Source organism: Betta splendens, chromosome 17 (assembly GCF_900634795.4).
Source record: "Betta splendens chromosome 17, fBetSpl5.4, whole genome shotgun sequence".
Classification (NCBI taxonomy): Eukaryota; Metazoa; Chordata; class Actinopteri; order Anabantiformes; family Osphronemidae; genus Betta; species Betta splendens.
The window spans coordinates 7,450,520-7,467,104 of record NC_040897.2 but is presented as its reverse complement, the minus strand read 5'-3'; the positions used below and the strand labels follow the sequence as shown (position 1 = coordinate 7,467,104).

Genomic DNA, 16,585 nt, shown 5'->3' with positions numbered 1-16,585 from the left:
ATAGAATCAGAACGAACGACGACACAGTAGGAGCCTCCATCATGACGCAGGATCACAGGAAGAATACACGAGTTGTATGAAAAGGAGAGGAGTTACAACGTGCTCCAACAGCTCCATTAATAACCATTTAGCGGTATTTGTAATTCATAATAGGTCGGAAATCTTTGATTTATCACCTTTGTAACCAATGTCTCGGTTGTGTTTGTTGTGTAAGTCGGCCCCAGAGCTTCATGGCTGGTCCACGGTCTGTTTACACCAAAGCAGGACATTTATCCTCATGGAGCAAAGCTGACCTACACCTGTAACAATGGACATAAACCAGCAGATCAGGGCTGGTGGGCAACAAGCGCATGTAACAATGGGCTGTGGTCTCCTCCACCACAGTGTGTATGTGTTTTTACCTTTTGTCCTGTTGACTGTGGTTTTGTTCTTCTTGCATCAGATGAAAGTAGTTGTGTTCAACCAGACGTCAACCCCAACACAAGATACAGTCCAAGCCCAACTGGATGGTACGAGAATGGAAGGATAATACAAATAAGATGTGACAAATGATATGAAACCAAAAACAATGTATTATCAGCCACTTGTGTAAATGGAGACTGGAGCTCAATGCCCATCTGTGAGAGTGAGTCTGTCAGTGGTTTGAGATGTGACAATGAACAACAACCAACTAACTGTAACTGTCTCTATCAGTGTGAGGACGGCTAAACCTCCATGATTCTGCTTTGTTTGTCACTTAAACAGCGCTGGCCTGATGTTCTTCTTTGTGCTCTGTCTCTGTCTTGGCTCTTCTAGTCTCCATTCATTATAAAAATGGAGAAAAAGAACATTGTTGTTGTATGAAAATTAATTGTAGCACTGATACAGTACATATTTTCAAATTGTACTATCATAATAAGAGCATTTCTAGATGTATTGAACAATGTCAGGTTTTATTGTGTCTTGACAGGATCTTCTAGCAGTGCTGGTTCAGTAAACCTTTTAATGACTTAACGTCTGTTGAAGAAAATGTCTAAAAAATACTTTGTTTGTTTCATAGCTGCTTTCTGTATCCTGAACAGTGAGAACCATCCTGTGCTAAATGACGTTGGCGTACATACATTAAGAATGGTTAGAAGGAAACATTTAAATGTAAGAAGCTGAAGTGGAGCTGGGAGACAGAACATTATGCTGCAGTTCAGTGCACTGATGGAGAACCACATGTAGGCAAATGTATGTATCACCACCACGCGTAACAATAGTTATCTACCTCTGCTCCACATTTTCACTCCACTACATCTGATTATCTGATTATTTTCAGGTTGTAGCTGGTTTGAAATAAATACAGTGAGTGTAATGTAACATAAGGAAATATCACAGTTCCTTTTATTAATTGCGCCCATTAACAGTATTATTGATATTGATATGTTATTTGTGATCAGGATACTTGCACATAAGTTGCATCCTAAAGGGTAAAGAGACGCTGCAGAGAGTCTGACACCAGGAACCAGCCTGAAAAAAACAATCTACAGTATAATTACTCTGTTATTGGGCTTTTTATGCCAAATAAAGTCCTACAAATATAGAAAATGAACTGTTAGTTGTTGTCTGGATCAAGTCAGTCACAAAGCACAGCCATCAAATGCCAGTTGGTTTTCCAGGCTACTGTATGAACTCACACAGTGTTTGATGTTTAGGATTCTTCTGAGATAAACTACATCTTTTCAATTTCTGATCTCTCCATTATTTCTGGTCTTTCTGTACTAAAAACATAACATTTCTAATTTCATGTCTGTATTCATCACTATCTATTTATGAGTTCACATATAAATAGGAACATTGACTACTAACACTTAACCAGTCTGCTAATAAATTTACAATAATTCACTAAGTAAAGGCATCACAGTTAAAAACACAAACATAAATTACTACAGTATATATTAAGGCCACATATACATCTTCTCATTATTGAGTCAGTTCGTTAAATTTGCCACTACATTCTTCATTGACCCACCGATACATTTTTCGCTAAACGAAGAACTGTTTTCATTGCACACACTGTTTGTCAGTGTGAGTTGGACATGTTCTGCACAGAAGAGTTGGAGTCCAGTCCCAGCAGCGTGCCCAAGTAAGACTGTTCTCGAGGGTCCAGCATCTGGTCGGGCCTGACAGGGTGTGCGATGTTGGTGGGCTGGGGGGTGAGGGTGTACTTCTCTAGAAACGCCAGCTCTGACGCCGGCTGGTAGCTCGAGTTCTGCTGCTGCTGCTGCTGCCCTTGGGCCTGCATGCCTACGACACCGTGGCCCAAGTCGTCCAGCGGCTCCCCGATCTGGACAGGAATAATGGTGACGGGCACGCAGACGCTCGGAGCGGCGGCGCCGCTCTGCAGAGCCGACTTCTGCTCGCTGTGAAACTCCTGTTGGGTTGCTAGTTTGTCGTCGCCGAGGTGCCGCTCGGCAAACCGAGCGCTGTGAACGTGATCGACGTGGTACTTGAGCTTGTCTTTCCTTTTGAACGTGGCGCTACAGTGGGGACAGTTGAAAGGCCGAGCGTCGGAGTGGATCACCATGTGCTTTGTCAAGGTCTTCTTGATTCGAAACGTCTGATGGCACTCGGGGCATCTGTGGGGCTTCTCACCTGGAGCAACAGTGGCAACATCAGTTAGATTGTAGCTCGCAGCAACATAACATGGGCTTCCATACACTGGACAGGTTCAAGTAAGATGCATTAAATAGTAAATTGATCAAACTGACACTTGAATTTACATGCAGTCAAATAAACAGGTTACAGGTTTGGATGAAGGAGGAGATCATGATTTTAAATAAAGCCCAAACCAACCCAAACAGACCCATCCATGCCTAAATGAGTCATTACTCCCAGTGTATTGAATGATACCTGTTTATGTAAGGGAGTTTCATGGCCCTACTGACCTGAGTGAGTCCTGAAGTGCATTTCTAGGCTCGACTTCCCTTTAAATTCTTTCTTGCAAACTTCGCACTGATGCACGGCTGTTTTATACCTGTGAAAAGATCCTTCATTAACACAGGCAGGAACCAGGGGGAGGTTTAAAATCACAGGAAGCGAGAAGATGCTTACTTTTGCCAGACTTTCTCTCCCAAATGGACGCTTTTGTAGTGGACCGTCAGATGATCATGGCGTCTGAAGCACTTCCCACATTCCTCACACTGATGTGCTTTCTCACCTGTAGTAAACGTGGGCTGAGTTAAAGTACAAGTTCACTCCCAGTTTACAAAGGCAAAGGCAAACAAAGACACTGTCCCGCTATTCTGTACTTTTACTGACCAGAGTGTATTTTCTGATGTTTGGTGAGGTGATCGTGCCGTATGAACGTCTTTCCGCATTTATCACACTCGTAGCGCTTGTCATCGTGGTGGACTCTGAGGTGCAGTCTGTCCACGGAACAGGTTCCACGTTGTAATTAACATAAATAACAGTCTGGAATTTTAATTTGACATCTGGCTCAAATGTGGCTGGACCCACCTGTAGGAGCTGCCATGACGGAACCTTTGGCCACAGATACTACAAAGGTGAGGCTTCTCTCCACTGTGGATCCTCAGGTGCTCACTCAACGTAGTCCTGTGAGGGGACATCACCATTAGGTTTGACTTTAATGATGTGTAAGGCACACAGTGAAAGAGGGACATACCTTTCTCTTACTGATTTGCCACAGACATAGCATGTCCACTTCTTCTTCCCTCCGTGGGTACACTCAATGTGCCTCTTTCTGTTCCCCGTGTCATTGAACTTACGGCCACAGATCTCACAGGGAAACGGACCTGAAAATAAGAAAGTTGTTGGTAAAACAATGAACTAAATCACATCATGTAATAATGTTTCCTCTTCAGGTTTTTACCCAAGTGGTACTTTTCTTGGTGCTTCAGCCTGGCAAACCGTGACTTGAAGTATTCGTCGCAGTACAAGCATTTAAAAGGCTGGTCTTGGGTGTGCAGGATCATGTGCTCCTGCAGATGAGGTCTGCGTGTGAAGGTCTTCAGACAGATCTGGGTCACAACATTAAACATTGTAGACTGTTAGATTCTAATAAAATAATGTATTGACTTCTACTCTTGCTAAACATACTCTATGGTCCTTACAGCACATTTCCAGCCTTCGCTTTTCCTCTTCTTCTTGGTAAAAAACTCTTGGGTGTGGTCTGGGTGAAATCTGCAAGGACAACAAAGATGGATCACACAGCACGACAGATGCAGCAGCTCACAAGATGTCACAATGGAGGTCCATGTCTCACCTCCTGACATGCTTTGCCAAGGTTTTCTTGCTGGCGTGGAGTTTGTTGCAACAGGGACATTTGTGCTCCTTCTTCTGGAAAGGAGCATCGTTGGCGTGTTTCTTCTTGTGGACCGTCAGGTTAGACTTGGTGGAGTAGCACTGGAGACAGATGTCACACTGGAAGGGTTTCTCTCCTGTGTGAACTCTGGTGTGACTCTCATACTTCCCTAAAAAAAGAGAGGAAGAAAAGTCAACAGTCATCTGAGATATTACTTTGATCACAATTACTTTTTTTTCAGTGGATCTCACCTGCACGGTCAAACACTTTATCACATTTGGGGCATTTGAGCACCTTCTTGTTGGAGGTCTGGATGATGACAGGAGCCAGATCAGCAGGATAAGCTGGACGTTGGCTGGAGCTTCCTGATGCTGTGTGCACTCCCACCTCCTCAACTGTCTGGTCCTCTGTCCCTTCTGTCCTTTTAGCATCTGAACACTGTTGATCCACACTCTTCTCAGCGACACAGTCCTCTTTCTTTTGTGTAGCTACTTCTTCATTTATGTCGCCACTCTCTACCTCCTCCTCTTCATCATCTGCATCTCTCTGAGCTGGTTCCGGTTGTTCATCAATCACCAGTTTGGTCAGGTGTATTTCCACATCCACTCCTGCTTCTTCTGACTTGTCATCATCCTGCTCTCTTTCTGACAAATTCATATTTTGTTCCTCAGTACTATTGATGGCGTATTCAATGTTTTCTCTCTGATACTTTGTGGGTTTCTTCCTCCTGCGTGCTGATCTCCGTGTGGTGATACTCTTCTGATCTTCCACTTTCTCATTCTCAGTTGAGACTTCTTGCTGTACCTCAGTGTGACACAGGGGGTCCTCAGTTCTAATCTGCTGACTGTACCCAGTGCTTTTAACATCCCATGGGCCCTGGGTGTCTGTTTCACCAGCTGCCAAGTCACTGGCGGTCATATTCTCCTCGGGAGAACCTCCTACATCGTACGGCATCACCCGTACTGTTTGGGTGTCCCCTTTTTCACACAACAACTTTAGTATATCCATCATGTCCAGAAATCGGGCTGCTTCAGTAACAGCTGGTAGGTCTCTCTCAGCAACTGCACACTCTGAAGTGTACAAAAAGCCAAGCAGGTGCTGGAAAACAGAGTCCTCCACATGATCCAGAATCACATGGTTCGTAGCAGGATTTTTGGACAACTCAGCATGGAAATAGCTGCTCCCATGGGCCAACACCACCTTGTGGGCACTGTAGAGCTTTCCACCCACAGACACAGACACGTCGCAGAACTTCCTCCGGGCCCGGTCCTCCTTCAGGAACCAGAGGAGATTATGACTATGCTGTGACATAGTCAGGTGTCTGATCTGTGAGCCCGGTTCTGGGGCAGTCTGAGAGTTTAGTGGAACCCCCGGACTCAGACTTACTGCCTCTGGCTCAGGGCTTCTATTGCTGGCACTGACCAGCCTGCCGCGTGTGGGACGCAAAGGAGTAGTGGCTTTTTTCTTCATTGCTATGTAAGAGAACTATAAATCAGTCCTGTAAAGTAAAAAAAAACGGGATCAGAGCTGAATCTAGACCTGCACAGACACGTTGGGTTTTCATTTAATTTGATTTAAAAAAAAGTTTTTAAAAGGCACTTTAACAACACAATAACAACGCATTAACAGCATTGTCCTGAAATAATAAGTTGCCACAATTTGCAAAAACAGCGTTAACTGTTCATAAATGTAGATGCACGATCATGCTGACATTTACATTATATTTACATCGTCTCCATTGTATTAGGACCAAGCGTAGACCAGACGCTTGAGATGGTCAAAACCGAACATTACAGGTTCAGTGAAATGTGAAATGACGTAAAACATTTAAGCAGCACTTGCACATTCGCTCCCCACCTCAAGGACCCCTAACATCATGTCTACGGGCTGACGGGCGGGCCCCCTCCGAGGAGAGTGTTGACAAACGACCTCTGCGACTCAAATGTTTAGCCCTAGCACGAAATCTAGATCCGAATGTTTTATGTCAAATCTTACCGTAGGTAAACGGCCAGCGTTTAAAAGGCAGGGTTCATCTCAGATGACACGGATAATGTCAAAAATAATCGGTAGAATAATAATTTCCTGGATATGGTAACGCCCCACTTTTCCACCCTACCAGAAACGTCAAACGACCTCGTAACAACGCGCTCTCTCATTGGCTGTTTTGCTACCGGCGATTAATACTTACATACAAAAAGACTTTAAATTTAAACTAACAACAAAAACGACACGACCTGTGGCGCATATATTAGCTAAATGCGTTTGTAAATCATAAAAATGTCAAAGCAAATTAGTCGAGGATGACGTTGTACCATTGGCGTTAAAACAGGCGGTGTCAGCATGGGTATTGTAGTCAAAACGCTGTTAGCATAGAATAATTAGCTGCTATTCAATCAACTACATACATGGAAGAAAACAAATGCATGTACTTTAAGCTAACTTCAGTATTTTATTGTTAAATTACTACAAAATTACTGTAAAACAATATTTACGTTTAAGGTTTGAAATCACACCACAAATTAAAGTGCTTTAATGGCATGACATAATAATTTGACTCTGACTCAGAAAAAAAGGATTCTTTGATCCAGTGACTTTTATCAACACACAGGGTTTTTAGTAAATTTATATCATGTAGGTTGGTTCTAATCCAGGTATTTTTAGAATGTAGCCTTTTTAAAATCCTATTGTACTGTACTGTATACTGTATACTATGTTTTTGACAGTGCCTACATTAAATGAAAACCTAAATGAGTGAATTTTAATTTTGGTCTAAGTTTACTCAAGCAAAACATCCTGATCGGTGGCTTGCTCTTGGGGTTTAACTTAACAAGGATTATGACTACATACATATGTAGTATATATGTATATCGATATCTGTATACATACTTTAATATAATAATGCTCTTGCTAATAGCTTTATTCTGTCATATAGTTCTTGCACCCAGATTCTCTGCTATAATGACTATATGACTGTAATAACAGTGCCCTGGTTTGAACATGTTACAGTACATGTGGCCATTAATGTTTCAAATTGAGAAATATCAAGTAATTGTCTGGAATATCTCTCTTTACGGAAGTGTAATGTCTGTTTGTGACTCTGCTAAGGTAACATCCCTGTCTGTTCTGTCATCCCATTGGCCCCATCAGGTGCGTCCCCAGCTGTAACTAGGTCTAATGTCAAAGTTTGGAGCTGCTCCAGTTCCCCTACAGGATGAACCCCTCCCTTCAGCAACACATTTATTGTGTGAGACATTGTAAGTACATTAGCCTAATCCCTCCTATCTGTCTTGCAGCTCTCCAGGCATTTCACTTGGCTTCATGGAGGTGCAGAGCTGAAGACTCCATGTGCAGATATTCTCCATCTGACCTCATAAAAGTAATGTCAGACGTCTAGTAATTTGGAGGACTTTTTGAGAGCGATGTTGAGATACAGCGTGCATATGTGGATGTTATGGATGCTTTATGCAGGTAAACTTCAATGACACTATGAATGTTTTATTACAGAATTATATTATTAACACTAGCTATATACTGTATATTTTGTCTAATTCAATCAACCGAGTAATAATTAGTATATTGTTTCTTGTCACCTGGACTTTTCATTTCATCATGCAATGAATACTGCATTACAGTGTAATACACAAAGTATGTTTTCTTGTTTTAAATTCCTGATTTATTTTGTTAACGTTTTAGGTTGTAATAGTTTGTATCTCCTCTCCAGGCACTTTGTGCAGTGAGGACGTCCACGGATGTGAACAGCAGCCGTGCCAAAACGGTGGAATATGTGAAGTCCTCAACGGGCGATTCAGATGCCGCTGCTCCGAGCACAGCCAAAACGGACGCCTCTACGGGGGGGAGACCTGCACGGTAGCACTGTCAGGCTGTGACGACAACCAGTGTGAGAATGGAGGAGTGTGCTCTCCCTTAATGGTGGACGAACAGCAGACGTACACCTGCATCTGCCCTGCTGGCTACACAGGCCCCACATGCCAGATGTCCACCGTCTTCTCATTTGAGTCCAGAGGCTACATGTATTTGGAGACGCAGCTTCTGGACCCGGAGGCCCCTCTTAACGTCACATTCAGCTTCAGGACAGGAAGACCGGTGGGCACCCTGTTGCAGCGCAGAGTGGGCGAGCTGCTCCTCAGCATCGAGCTGACGGACGGGCGCCTCGGCCTGCGCAGCCTGAGGGGTCAGGGCTCGAGCACCCTCGTTCAGGAGCTCCCGGAGCTCCTGTCTAACAGCACGTGGCACACAGTGGAGGCCTCACTGGGCGGCGTGGTGAGCCTCATCAGGCTGCTCTGCACCGAAGGAAGCTGCTCCAGAGACTCCAGCGCTAAGGTTTCGCTGCTTGACCAGGCCTCCGCTCTCCCGGATCTAGAAACAGCTCGTCAAAGCCTCTTCCTAGGAGCAGTTGGAGGAAACTGGACTTTAGGCAGAACCAGGCAGGACGCGGACTACCCACCTGCTTTTTTGGGCTGCTTCCGAGACGTGTTCGTGGACTCACGCCTGGTGCTGCCCGGTGCGGCGCCAGGAGATTCAGACGCGCAGGCGAACGTCACCGTGGGCTGCAGCGACAGAGACAAGTGCGAGAAAAACCCGTGTCAGAACCGAGGGCGCTGCGTGAGCCGGGCCTGGAGGAGCTACACGTGTGAGTGCCACAGGCCGTACGAGGGACTGGACTGTGCCGAGGGTAGGACACGCTAACATGCTAACAACGCTGCTACTGTCCAGTTTGTTAGGAACCAGCGGGACTAGGCCCGAGATGAACCCAGGACGGGGGTTTCTGAGGAGAGCCGCTGTTCAAGACAAAGTTAGTCAGTAAACTTTAAAGGAGCTTAGTGAGAAACGAGCTCAGAGTTCAGTCGCGTAATTAGGGAACATTTAGCAACACCTGATGCGAGGATTAAAAAAACGTGGGTTTCAGTAGCTTACCTGGAATGGCTTCACTTTCACAGATCAGAGTCCTATTGACTGAATAGAAAGTGTTTTGGATAGGTTTTAATTGAAGTATGATGCGATGCATTCATGTGTACCAGGCTTTCACGGCCTTCTCCCCCTCCATGTGCCCATACAGAGTACATTACTGCAAGGTTTGGACACAGCAACCTGGAGAGTTACGCCGTCTTCTCACTAGACGATGACCTGGGTGACGCGGTCACAGTGTCCGCGTTCGTCCGCACCAGGCAGTCCAGCGGGCTGCTTCTCATCCTGGCCAACGGCACGAGCCAGTACCTCCGCTTGTGGCTGGAAGACGGAAGGGTCCGAGTCCAGGTGAACAACTTTGAGACGTTCGCCGGCCAGGAAGCGGTCAGCGACGGCCACGTCCATCTGGTCAGTGTGAAGCTGGAAGGGGGAGAAGCTCGCCTGTTCCAGTCGGCCCGGAGCCAGGGCTCCATGGCCATCAGGCACATCCAAGCCCATCCTGGGGATCTGCTTTTCGTAGGGGGGCTACCGGACCCCAGAGCCTCTGCTTCGTTCGGAGGCTATTTTAAAGGATGCGTCCAAGATCTGAGAATTAACAGCAAACGCCTGCAGTTCTACCCTATAGCGGCTCCAGTGGAGTCTTACGACGTGGAGCATCTCGTCGGTGTTGCTGAAGGATGCATCAGTGACAACGCGTGCGCTGTGAGTTGCATCCGATCTTTTCCCTTTTTGTCGAACTCAACAAATTTGGGGAACGCTTTTTCGAGCCTCATTCGCTTCATGTTTTCTCATTGACAGGTCAACCCCTGTCTCAACGGGGGCGTGTGTTACTCCATGTGGGACAACTTCACCTGCAACTGCCCCCCCAACACCGCGGGCCAACGCTGTGAGGAGGTAAAATGGTGTGAGCTGTCTCCCTGCCCCGCCACCGCCATTTGTCAGGCGCACTCGCAAGGCTTCGAGTGTGAGTGTCCCACGACATACGGCCGCGTCTTGCACTGCTCCTGTTTTAGAAAGAACATCACCTTAACAAATACCCAAGTTAAAAAAAAGTCTTCGACTGTCTGAGATTAGCCAAGGAATCAGAGCTTGGCTATAAATACTTTATCGCGTGCTGTCACTGTTGCAGCTCGCGTGAAATCGCTTTCACTCCACAGGTTTCTGAGCTTGGTTCATCTCCACCAAAGGTACGTTCTGCACGTTGTGACCTCCTCAGGACAATCACTGTTGCAGGCACCAATTAATTACAGAGTGGATGATTACAGGAGGGGACGGAGATCCTACATAGGACTCCTCTAAGACATGATAATCCCTGCTCAGATTAAGTCTACCGCCACATGCCTGGACGTTTACAGTGTCATGTCTGGGGATGTCACATGTCCAGACCTCAAAAAGTACAGCTGGACTAAAAATCGTGTACTTTTTTCACTTCAATGTAGTCTTTTCCACCTTCCTTCCTTCTTTAGGTTTGTCTAATGTGACGTTCCGGGATAGAAGCAGCGCTGTGCACTACCAGAGCAACGGAAACGTGACGCGCGTCCTCAGCGGCGTCTCACTCAGGTTCCGCACAAGAGACTCCGCCGCCACCTTACTGCACGCACGCAAGGGCGCAGACGGCCTCACAGTCGCTGTCCTGGACTCACACTTGGTCTTGGAGCTTCCTGCTGGGCACCACCAAGATGCCCCCAAGGTGACGGCCCGAAGCCAGCATCCAGTGGGCGATGGACAGTGGCACACGGTGGAGCTCGGCGTGGAGAACCGGACCCCCCCCAACTCCAGGTGGATCATGTCTGTGGATGGAAGCAAGACGGACGTGAACACAGCTGTTAAGGACCTAGATTTCCTCAAAGAGGGAGCAGACATCTTCCTCGGAGGGCTGAGCCTGGACACTGGGGTTGAGCTGTCTGGCTGTTTAGGGCCTGTGGAGATTGGAGGTCTTCTTCTTCCGTATTATCTGGACACAGACCTGAAGTTCCCCAGACCCCAGGAGGAGCAGTTTGTCCGGGTGAACGGCGACGCCGCCCTGCAGCTCGGCTGCGTCGGAGCCGGCGTGTGCGCGCCCAATCCCTGTCGGCACGGCGGCGTGTGCCGGGACCTGTTTGACGCGCACCGCTGCGCGTGTCCCTCTCAGTGGACGGGGCCCGCGTGCGAGGACCCCACCGACGCCTGCCTGTCCGTCCCCTGCGACTTCGGCAACTGCACCAACCTGCCCGGGGGGTTCCGGTGCTCGTGTGAGCCGGGCTACGGCGGCGACCAGTGCGAGGTGGAAGTGGACCCGTGCGAGAACAGCAACTGCAGCAACGGAGCCACGTGCCTCAAAGGCTTCCTGAGCTACACGTGTCTGTGCCCTCAGAACCTGACAGGCCATTACTGCGAGTGAGTCCTTTGACACTACATCGGCCGTAGCTGTACACCGCTCTGACATTTACTGATCTATACTGTCGCCAACAGTGAGAAAATCCCTGATATTCCGTGGTACATTGAGACCAGTCCGTGAGTATTAAAGGACATAAAGGACAGTAAATCTCTGGTAGGAATAAATTGTTTACCTTTTGCTTGTGTTTTCCAGACTTCCACAGTTCCCTGTGTCTTCGTGTATGGGCACAAGATGGAACTACAGCTGCTTTAATGGAGGGAACTGCTCAGAAGCAGATTACAACTGTTACTGCCTGCCGGGTTTCACAGGACAGTGGTAGGTCATGTGCTGTGTAACGATGCTACAGGAAGTCTCCGCAGGCGGCTGGTCGACGTCTAATTGGTCTTTTTTCAGGTGTGAGAAGGACGTGGACGAGTGTCTTTCAGACCCGTGTATGAACGGAGGCTTCTGTGTCAACTACGTCAACAGCTTCGAGTGCGTGTGTGACATGAACTACTCGGGCGTCCACTGCCAAATAGACGTCAGCGACTTCTACCTGTACCTCTTCCTGGGCCTGTGGCAGAACCTCTTCCAGCTGGTGTCCTACCTTGTGATCCGCCTCGATGACGAGCCAGAGGTGGAGTGGGGCTTCCAAGCGAACGATTAGATGCCGCCTCAGCAAGTGGGAGGGATGCTTTTTGTGGCCTCCTATGACTAGCCATACTATAGGTCTACAGTATGTGTGACAGGAGAGCTGTACAGGGGAACAGGTAATCACCATACATTTAAACATTCTTCACACATTCTGAATGTGTGCGTTATAAAAACCAACACTAACTCATCAGATTTAGCCAAATGACTCATCTGCTATCCATATGGTGCCACTAATTAGTTATTCAATTCTTATACTGACAAAGTTCAAGTGCCTTAAAACATCTACTTCTCCCCATGAGCCACTGTGTAATTAATGTACAGCTCTTTGGGGACTCACTCACAAACAGTATTTTTGTGCAGGACAATCATAAATATAGGTCTAGAGCTGTGAGTGTTTTTTTTAATAACTTATAAGACCTAAACATTAATTGCTCAGATGGTGTTTTGCATGCAGTGCTTGCAAGTCCTCATGTACCATGACAACATACAATAAACCTTGTGAAATGTTTTTATTTAGAACCTTATTTACATTTTCCAGTAGCCAACAAACAAAAACAGTTTTAAACATCGACTCTACTTCAACTTTGATGAAACAGAGAATAAATGCTAAACTATGATGCTAACGTACTGCAGGTCAAACCACAAGTTGAGAATCCAAAGTAAGACAACAAAAATGTGCAAATAAGGTGTATAAATCATTTTAACCAATTATATGCAACACCTACACAGAGATGGACTATGATGCAGTAGATCGGGCTGGTCGAACCCTGGTCCTCGTTTTTCCAACCATCCCTGCACTTGTTGGTGACTCGCTGAATACAGTGATTCAGGTAATCAGCAGTGAGTGGCGCTGGGACGACTGGGAAGCGGCAGCTAAGGCGAGCTAAGATCCATTTCAACAGGCATTTGAGTCAGTAAGGCTCTGCTGGTACATCATCTATCTGTAAACTCAAAAAACACTTTCTTAAATAACATGCCTGGTTAAATACAGCTCGTATAAATACAGTGGTTTAGAAGTCTGCGTCGTACAGGACTGACCCGGTCCTACTGGGGTCGGCCATATGCATTCACAGTGCTGTAAGGCTCAGTGTATGGACCAACTGGCTTAATAACTGGATCACAAGCACGTCTACACTCATCAGCCTTCTTCATGGAGCCTACGGTCACAAAGCTCTTTGTAGATCCTCTTACGTATCTTTGGTATGTTGCTCTGTGAGAAATGCAGAGGTTTGGCGAGAGCGAGGCATCTACAATACTGAAAAGGAGGGAAAACAGATGAGTCGAAACAAATGTGAAAACAATTATGTTTTAAATCTTGCACGCCAAAAAAGACACAATTAGTACCTCCAAGACAAACACTCCACAGTCGTTTTCATTGGTCTGTTGAGGGCTTTTCTGTGAAAGACAATACACCATGAAAGGTGCAGTATTACGTCAGGTCAAGGTCCAATGAGCTGCTTAAATCTCACAGCAGACACACAAAAAATAAATCATCCACTTTATAATGTTGATGCTGTGGCCTTAGTCTGGATTTCTTTAGGTTTAAGAATTATCTGGATTTGTCAAAAATCAAGACCTTCAACCCAAACCTGCAAAAGTTTATAATTAAAGAGAAGACTTCAGCAACAAGACACCTCAGTATATGACACAGTCCAGCCGTCTTCAAAGGCCGTTTGTCGCTTCTCCTTTGCCATAGTAATCAAGTATTTCAGGATGTTCTGTTGTAATTAAAGCATATGGAAAAACAAATGAGGATTTGTGAACCTTTCAAGAAAAGCAACTCAAATGTTTACGTATATTCTAAGATGAAAGAAGAAATCTGAGTTACCCTTGCAACCTTCTGCAGTGCGTTCCCTTGAGAATCATAGAGGCAGATCCTCTTGTTGACGATGTCAGCAGTGACCAGACACCAGTGAACCTCCAGGTGGATGGGCACCAGGAGCAAACTTTTAGAAAACAAATCCACCTGTGTGAATAACATGCAGTTAAATGACAAATCTATATTTTTTTACCAGAACCATATGATTTGCTTCTCAGGCTCAACCAACCTGTTTTGTCCACCTCTTTACACCATCATACCCTTTAGTCATGAGCTGCCGGTGGAAGAAGCTGTTGAGGAAATGGACCTAGAAAAAGAAGACGAAAGCTAGAAAAATAGAACTAACTCAAGACAAAACAAAGCTTGTTTGCAATAGCCACAAAGATCACCTCCTGATGGGCGGATGCCATTATCAACTCTCCGTACAAGTTTATGACCTAAGGCAGAAATAATATACTGTCAGCAAAAACATTCAGCTTTTCTTCCTCTTTCCAACATAAAGTCTCAGTCACACCTGGACGGTACCTGGTCATTGAGCCAGTTCTGATCTGCCAGTGTCAACAAATCCTCTAGTGTCAGTGTGTGTTTCTTGTAGACCACTTGGAAGAAGGGAAGAGGCTCCTGAACGATCACATTTTGATATGTGGTCACTTCGGAGATGATGTCATTCTTCCTGTACCATTGAAGATATGCAACATAATTGAGAAAAAAAAAACATTAGATACTATTCCTCATTTAGTCCCGAATTCAGAAGGAGCGTAAATAAAGATTGAAAGTGGACTTACCTGTCACTAAAATCTTCGTTATACTTCAACTTTAAATGTGTCAACACGTCGCTCCTTTGCAGTGGGATAAAACTTCCATATATTCTGTAGAAGTCACTGAGGAATTCTGAACAAACATGAAAATACGCCTTTTTAATATCAACCAAAATACATTTTATACACACACACACACACACACACACATATATTTTCATACCATGGATGTCCTTAATCATGTCTGTACTGGTGACAACAGATTGAGAAGATGAGAGGGTTCTCTCCTCAGTGTCTGTGTTTGGAGCCTGTTCCCCACCTGCTGGGACAGCGTGCTTTCCTGATGGGCTTACAGCTTCAAGTCTCTGAGACGGGATCACTTTTCTTGGTACTGGTGTAATGTTCCCACATGCATTTGTCTCTATCATAGTCAAAGATCGCACAGAAGCATCTGCAGTCTCACAGCCTTCTGACACACTGTCAGATTCACACAGTTTTAGCAGGGACTTCTGCCCTCCACGCATGTTCTCTGGATCTTCAGTAGCACATGCAAGCAGTGGCACAGCAGCTGACGCATGGTTAAGTGTGCGCCGCCTTGGACATCTCCTTTTGTTTTTTATCAGTTGAGTCTTTAAAATAAGATGAGGGCCAGAGCTGGGCCTGGTCCTAGAAGCTTGTCTCTTGGTTGTGAATTTCCTGAAAGGGCATTTCTCCTCCCACCGCTTCCTCCACATCCAGTGCTGTAACTTAAAATACAAACGTCTCTTAGCTTTCCCACACTGATGGGAAATTTTCTTGATGGAACCCATTATTTACGTTCCCCGCCTCAATGTGCTCCAGTGGCTCTGTGTTCGGTGCATCAGGGACCACTTGATGAGAGTAAATGATGGAAAGTCACGAGTTGTGAGTATCCTTTCAGCTGCGTCATAGGCAGCTCATATGCAAAAGTGCAGGACCTTAATCTGATTTTGTTTGCTTTCTGGTGAAAAGAGTCTCGCTTCCAGTCCATGGTCAAATGCCTCCAGCTCATCCAGTGTGGACTTTAGGTGGAATGGTGAATTCCTGAGTTGCCTGATCCACACAATGGGAGTGCTGTCATACTCACTTCAGGCTTGCTTTGTATTTACTACCCCTTCTGGTAGATTGAAGAACAGTCCAAACATTTTCTGCGAATCAAAGAGCAGATTTGTAATTATTATTACAGTAGTTTCATATGGATATGTTGTTATCCCATAAAAATGTTACATAATGTAAATAAATTTATTTGTGGATTTTAAAATGATGGAAATGACAAAATCATGACCAGTGACAAGAACACAAGACAGCTTTTGCTGATTATCACTGGGAGCTATGTGCCCTGGACACTAAACAAGCGCATCAGTGCAAATGCGCGTTCAAAACGGTGCCGTGCACTTTACCATTATTTTGACACGTGTTTCCATCCCTGCTCACTTAGCGATGGCCATCACAGATAGGTTCACCCACACAGCTGCCGTTAACCTCTGCGTCTTACCGTCACTGCCTCGTCTGTCTCACTAACACCAGAGAGCGGAACGCGCTGCTGTCCAATAATAGTCTATCAGTCAACGCAGGTTTTAATTTAAAGTGAAGCCGCTTGATCCTCTGAACCTGCAGCCACACTTTACATCATGAACACAAGCGTTAAGAGTCGCGTGTGAGGTACGTCACGTTGACGGTGACCAATCAGATAATTTCTTCTTCTTCGTTGGGTAAATATTGCAGCTACGCTTTGCTTTACTGCCACCTACTGGCAGATGTTTGACTTG

The 16,585-nt window shown here is 45.7% G+C and overlaps 3 protein-coding genes across 5 annotated transcripts; 1 reads left to right on the top strand and 2 right to left on the bottom strand.

Moving 5' to 3' along the window:
• Positions 1-1,576: 1,576 nt before the first annotated feature.
• Positions 1,577-6,427, bottom strand: zbtb41 (zinc finger and BTB domain containing 41). The gene is made up of 11 exons (XM_029133090.3): positions 6,281-6,427; positions 4,537-5,783; positions 4,247-4,454; positions 4,095-4,164; positions 3,854-4,001; positions 3,647-3,776; positions 3,481-3,576; positions 3,283-3,389; positions 3,076-3,181; positions 2,910-2,998; positions 1,577-2,616 (listed from the first exon to the last, which is right to left on the bottom strand). The coding sequence occupies exons 2-11, from the start codon at positions 5,753-5,755 to the stop codon at positions 2,045-2,047; spliced, it is 2,745 nt and encodes a 914-aa protein (XP_028988923.1). The 5' UTR covers positions 5,756-5,783; positions 6,281-6,427; the 3' UTR covers positions 1,577-2,044.
• Positions 6,428-7,346: 919 nt separating this feature from the next.
• On the top strand, positions 7,347-12,710 carry LOC114844479 (protein crumbs homolog 1-like). The gene is made up of 8 exons (XM_029131890.3): positions 7,347-7,753; positions 8,007-8,978; positions 9,363-9,913; positions 10,010-10,175; positions 10,678-11,587; positions 11,663-11,704; positions 11,781-11,903; positions 11,982-12,710. The coding sequence occupies exons 1-8, from the start codon at positions 7,705-7,707 to the stop codon at positions 12,232-12,234; spliced, it is 3,066 nt and encodes a 1,021-aa protein (XP_028987723.1). The 5' UTR covers positions 7,347-7,704; the 3' UTR covers positions 12,235-12,710.
• Positions 12,711-12,713: 3 nt separating this feature from the next.
• LOC114845071 (sentrin-specific protease 5-like) lies at positions 12,714-16,491 on the bottom strand. Of its 3 annotated transcripts, XR_008693081.1 has the most exons (11): positions 16,312-16,491; positions 15,022-15,964; positions 14,826-14,931; positions 14,566-14,713; positions 14,430-14,477; positions 14,270-14,347; positions 14,050-14,187; positions 13,856-13,939; positions 13,566-13,616; positions 13,260-13,476; positions 12,714-13,162 (listed from the first exon to the last, which is right to left on the bottom strand). XR_008693081.1 is itself a non-coding variant. In XM_029132866.3 (10 exons), exons 2-10 carry the CDS (start codon positions 15,605-15,607, stop codon positions 13,360-13,362), a joined length of 1,356 nt encoding a protein of 451 aa, XP_028988699.1. In that variant the 5' UTR covers positions 15,608-15,964; positions 16,217-16,491; the 3' UTR covers positions 12,714-13,359. The 3 variants fall into 3 exon arrangements, 2 of the variants coding, with proteins under 2 accessions (XP_028988699.1, XP_028988697.1); XM_029132866.3 differs by having other exon boundaries at positions 12,714-13,476; positions 16,217-16,491; XM_029132864.3 differs by having other exon boundaries at positions 12,714-13,476.
• Positions 16,492-16,585: the final 94 nt, after the last annotated feature.